This window comes from Pinus tabuliformis, chromosome 7 (genome assembly GCF_031772625.1).
Source record: "Pinus tabuliformis cultivar Carrire ecotype Pingquan chromosome 7, CPIR1, whole genome shotgun sequence".
NCBI classification, from domain to species: domain Eukaryota; kingdom Viridiplantae; phylum Streptophyta; class Pinopsida; order Pinales; family Pinaceae; genus Pinus; species Pinus tabuliformis.
The window spans coordinates 2,057,428,848-2,057,434,847 of NC_142293.1; the positions used below are offsets into that span (position 1 = coordinate 2,057,428,848).

The window sequence follows — 6,000 nt, forward strand, 5'->3', positions numbered from 1 at the left end:
AAAAATTGCAAGCATCAATTCACGTCCAACAAAGACCTCCGCTATTAGGCACCGACGCCTAAAATCCGTAATTTGCAAATTCAATGTAACCGAACTCGTAACCACCAGCAGACTAACGACAAACCTTGAGCGATCAAAAACCCTAATCATTCTCATTATTGAAATAAACTGCAAATACATTAGGTTTGAAGGATTTTGACCTTACAAAACAAATATTCATAATCACAGCACAAATGTTCGTTATAAAACAAATAATCGTAGCAATTGAACTATCCCTGCTCAAACAGTGTAAACAAAACTTTAAGGTGGTATATGCATAATTTAAAGGTGGAAGTGGTATATATGCTTAACCTCTGTAATCTACGCCAGAGTTGAGTTTGACGACCGCTGGGCGCCCTCTTATGGATTTGAGAAAATCTGCCGGCGTTTTTGCAGAAGTTCCGCCCCCGCTAACTCCTCCGCTCATTTTCGCTCTGAAAAATCTCTAACCACTAGATCCTGCTTGCTGGCCAGACGGAGATGCCGGGAAGGAAGGCACAGTTGCTGGCTAGACACGGCTTGCTTCTGGTGGGCTGGTTGGTTGGCGAGAGCTGGTCGGCGCGGGCAGGAAAAGAAAAGATGCCGGGCGGTAGCTTATATGCTGGTATTGTATGTGAAAACTTTCTATGCGTTATGCAATTTCAATCTGCCCATAGCACGGATCATTCCGTAAATCAACGAGCTGCTCCCTGTCCCCCCTTTATTTTATCAATCGACTTGTGTAGTTGAAGTTCGTTGATTGTGAAAGCACATAAGTTGCTCGGGTTGCGAAAATACGGAAGTGCGGGGTGTAGAGAAAGCAACTAATAAGATTCCTAAAAAGAACCGGCATAATCTAAACTAGGTGCTTCCTCTCCCACCATTGAGAGCGGCCCCGCTACCTCCGCTAATTTTCGCTCTCACAAAAAGCTCTAACCACTAGCTCGAAACTCCGCTCTAAAATTGGCGTGCGGGTGGTTGGACTTTGAGTACGAGTGACTTTCTCGACTTTTTGGTTATCCTCTACTCGCCTACTTTGAAGGAAAGCGGTCGGCCAGGTGAACAGTGCAATCTTCCCTACCGCTATGGTGGAATTGAGCGAATACGAAGGGGCCTGGTCCTGAGTATGGTAAATATTGGTAGGGTCAAATAGAGCAGTACCTTTATTTCCAATATCATATACCTAGGTCTTTGCTTGAACTATGTTTGTTACCTTGGTGGCCACAGTGGTCACTTTGTCTGTGTGGGAGGTCAGGGTATGCTACTAACCACGGGTATGCCAGGAATGCCCTCGGGTTCAGGTCATAATTTCAACGTATGGGTGTTCCTGGGGTATGCTACCGACCAGCCCCAGACAGTGGCATAAATAGTCCAGACTAATTAATTCCACTTCTAATTAACACTCACTTCATATCCCTTCTGAAGTGCAGAGGTGTAAAGCAATCACTCAAAAAGCTATAATTATTTACCCTGTTAGGAGCAAGGTTAAATATGTATTTATGTTAGGATATTCCGACACGTAGGAAATAGTTAAGTATAACTTGGTCTAGTGTAGAGTTAGGTAAAGTGTGTTTCTTTACTATGTACTTTTGTAACTTACAATCTGACGGTCACGATATGTAGTGATCTGACGGTTCATTATCTCCTCGGTATTACCGACACTTGATCCATGGCTTAACACCCGATTAGTCCATGATCTCTATTTAAAGAGCATGGAGGGTCATTTGTAGGGTAATCGTTCATGAGAGAAGCTTATGTAAATTTTTCATTCTTTTATTAATAAATTGCTTGAAGTGGCCGCGTTGGCTCAGGCCATGAACTGTTTTCCTCTTTGAGGGTTTTAACCACGTCAACAATATTGGTGTATTGATTTGTGATCTGTTTGTGAGCAGTGTCCTTTAGTGTTCTGTCCACTGTCTAAGGAACTTACCCTGTAAATTCCTACATGGTATCAGAGCAATTTGAGGGCCGCATCCGTTGGTGATCCAAATCTGAAGCCGGTAGAACTGCATCCGACTGTTGTTTCCTAGATCTATTGTTTCTGACTACTTTCGGGCTGAGAGGACTGCTCTATTGTGTTAGGAGCATTTGTTCCAGTGAGGAACCCCTTTCGTTTCAAGCGAAAAGGTTTTTGATAGCCCTAGCTACGTCATTTCTAAGATCTGGAGGTATACAGTGTTTATTTGCAGTTTCTAGTTATTTTCTCTCTGTTTATTTTGGTTTATTTAGCTCTTTGTTTTTTTTATTACTGGATCTATACCTTTCATTTTTGCGTATGCTCTTTGCCCCACGACTCTATGCGATCTGAGCAAATCAGAAACAGAGAGGAAAGATTTTTCTCATGCGTATGCTCTTTTCCGCCGCACCTTAGTGTGATCTCGGAAAATCAGAAACATTGAAGAAAATATTTAGTTTCCAGCTAAAGCTAACTTCAAGCCGTAGGGTTTGTTTTTTTTTGTATGTCCGTGTTGGGTTTTGTGTTTTGTGTTTTTTGTTTCGTAGGGAGAAAAGAGTTTTCTCAAGTAAGCACACAGCCCAAAGCTTCAGTTACTCAAAAAAAAAAAAAAAAAACCCTTCCTCTTTTCCAAAAATTACTAACCTTTTAATCTAGCTCACTTGGTCCAAAGCTACTTTATGAAAATAGAGGTCTTGAGTTAAAATCCTTCTTGGTCCAAAGCTACTTTATTAGATTAAGTTTGGAAAGGGGGCGGATTTTTTTTTAATATAACATTATCATTCATTTCCCCACATTCTCGCACTTCGTCGGCATCTTCAACAACTTTTCTTCAAAAAACCATAACTTTTTCATCCATAAGTCGTTGTTAGAGCCGTTTTTTTTAGTCAACCTAATTTTCGAGATCTTTCCATTGGAACACTTAGTTTCAGCATCTATAGCTTCAGTTTCTGTTAAAATGGAAAATCCATGCCAAGTTATTCTTGACAGCACCAACTACTTCCAATGGTGGTCCTACATTGTGGATTTACTTAGAAGTAAAGGTCTTTACAGAATAGCCTTAGGCCAAGAAACCAAACCGAAAGATGAAGATAAGGTAGCTAAATGGGAAAATAGGCAAGATCAAGCACGTGGGTTGATAGGGATGTCTATTTCTCCAAATCTTAGATTCCATATTGCAGAACTTGATACTCCTGATGAAGCAATGAAACAGATCACTAAAGTTTTTGGAATTAAAAATGAATTTAGAGCCCATCAACTCGAAAATGAGTTGCTTACATTAGACCCTTAGACTTCTCTTGGAAGGTGTTAAGGTTAAGAAAGAAGATAGTAACCTTATTTATTCCATTCTTACTAAGTTGGGACCAGCCTACTCTGTGTTTGTTTTCACCTTCCATTCTACAAGAGAAGCCTTCATTTCTCAAGGACAAGCCTACAAGTTCTCTTCCTTTGATTCATTTTGTGATTCTTTAATAAGAGAACAAGAAAAACTCTTACATCTTGGTCTTCTTAATCTTGGAAACTCTTCTAAGAAACCCTTAGCCACTCAGCAGCAACCAAATTCAAAGAATCCTAAGAATTCGTATCCTAAAAGGAATGGTCCTAAACCAAACAAGGGTTCTAAGCAATTCTAGTCTCAAAATGAAAAATCATTTCAACAAAATGATAAGGCAAATAAAAACAAATAGAAGAAGACTGATAGGCATTGCCACTTTCGTATTCGAGATGGCCACTTAGAATCCAAATGCTTTAGGAAGATGGAAGCCTTGGAAGCAGTAATGAAGAAGCATAACATCCATTTGGAGCACTCTTCAACTTCAACTTCATCTTCAGAAATAGCACTTTCTACATGTGGTTGTCAAGCATCTCGGTCTGGCTATGCACTAAATGTATCTTCTTCTTCTCATTCTCATGAGCTGCTCATTGATTCTGGAGCTTCTTATCACATGGCCAAAAAACAAAGCCATGTTTTCTTCTTTAAATGATTGTAACACCAAAAATATATATGTTGGTGATAATAGATCTCTTAGTGTTGTAGGGACTGGAACTGTTCATATAGACAATGGTCAATTTAATGATGTATTATGTGTTCCAACCTTATCCTGCAACCTTATATCTGTATATCAGATAACTCATTCAGGTGAAGATAAAATCGTTGAATTTTCACCTCACAATGTTGTAATTAAAGACCTGAGAGATCCTAGACAAATTTCAGCTACTGGCATTGCTGATGATTATACAAGGTTGTATAAGTTTAACAACTTTGGGTCATCAAATCTTCCCTCGGCATTTGTTGCTCATAACGATGAAGTGAGCAAACTTTGGCATGAGCGATTTGGTCACTTAAACTATTGCTCCCTTCAGAATCTATGTAAAGAAAATATGGTGACAGGTCTTCCAATGGTATCTTGCAGAGATGGTGTTTGTTTCGGATGTGTACTCGGAAAACATCATCGGGAAAGTTTTGAACATAGTGATTTATGTGGTCCACCTCCAGTTGCTTCATTCTTTGGCTACAAGTATTTCTTAACTTTCATTGATGATTTCTCCATACGCACTTGGGTATACTTCTTAAAACTTAAGAGTGAAGTATTTAACATGTTCTTGGCCTTTAAGGCCTTTGTTCAAAAACAATCTGGACATCAAATTCTTAAGCTAAAATCTGATAACGGCGGAGAATATGTTAACAACAAATTCATCAACTTTTGCACTGAGAATGGAATTCAAATGCAACATATTGTTCCATATACTCCACAACAAAATGTGTAGCTGAAAGGAAGAATCGCACCTTAAAGGAAATGGCTAATTGTATGCTTCAATCTAAAGGACATAGTCTTAATTTTTGGGTAGAAGCAATTAATTGTGCAAATGACATAATAAATCGCACTCCTACTAAGGTTTTAAAGAATATCACTCCAGAAGAAGCATGGAGCTCAATTAAACCAGATGTAAGTCACTTTCGTGTTTTTGGAAGTGAAGCATGGGCCCATATTCCAGATGAAAAACATAAAGCTTTAGAACCTAAGAGTGAAAAATGTATTTTTGTTGGATATTCTGAAGATGTCAAAGGATATAGACTTATTCCACTTAAGTCCAAAAATGTTATCATTAGAAGAGATGTAAAGTTTGCTGAAAATATATCGGCCTATGAGCCTAGTTCGGCGGATGTGCCACCTCTCTCTATCTCTTCTACTTTTGAAAATATTTCTTCTTCAGATGATGAAAGCGAGGATGACAATCCTCCCCCACCTTCTTAGGATCCTCCTTCAGCTCCTCAGCTTCCAAAATGGGTCCGTGCTACTCGGGATGTAGCAGGTGATCTTGCTGGTGATCCTACAGATCAGTGACGTACATGTTCTCAGTTCGATAGAGCCTCTTCTTTACTGGCTCAAGCTTCAACAAATTATGATCCTGACACCTTTGCAGAAGCTTCAGGCCATCCAGATTGGGACGCAGCTATGAATGAAGAATATCATTCATTATTGGCAAATGATACATGGGTTCTTGTTCCCCTACCAAAGAGACGAAAACTTGTTAGATGCAAATGGGTTTACAAAACCAAGTATGGACCAGATGGGAAAGTTGATAAACATAAATCTCGTCTTGTTGCTAAGGGTTTTTCACAAGTTGAAGGCATTGACTATACTGAAACATTCTCCCCTGTTGCCAAAATGAACTCTATCCGCCTTATTCTTTCCCTTGCTGCCTCTTTCAAAAAGGAAGTCCATAAGATGGATGTTAAATCTGCCTTCTTGCATGGGGACTTGCATGAAGAAATCTATATGGAACAACCTATTGGCTTTATACAAACAGACTCTAGCCTTGTATGTCGGCTTAAGAAATCCCTTTATGGTCTCAAGCAAGCTCCTCGGCCTTGGTGTGCCAAAATGGATAGCTTTCTTTTAGAATCTGGCTTTTCTAGGTGTCATTCTAACAATATTGTCTACACCAAGAAAGTGGGCAAGTCTCTTATCATTCTTGTTCTTTATGTTGATGATCTTATCCTCACTGGTAGTGATCCCAGCTTT

The 6,000-nt window shown here is 39.4% G+C and overlaps 1 protein-coding gene across 3 annotated transcripts in view; it reads right to left on the reverse strand.

Moving 5' to 3' along the window:
* Positions 1-1,009, reverse strand: part of LOC149256766 (uncharacterized) — a 110,135-nt gene extending 109,126 nt beyond the window's left edge. The window contains exon 1 of one of the 3 annotated variants that reach the window (XM_089460860.1): positions 352-1,009. In XM_089460860.1, coding sequence (XP_089316986.1) covers positions 352-466 — 115 coding nt within the window. In that variant the 5' untranslated portion in view covers positions 467-1,009. The remainder of the gene's footprint in view (positions 1-351) is intronic. The other 2 variants (XM_089460862.1, XM_089460864.1) reach the window with 2 other exon arrangements.
* Positions 1,010-6,000: the final 4,991 nt, after the last annotated feature.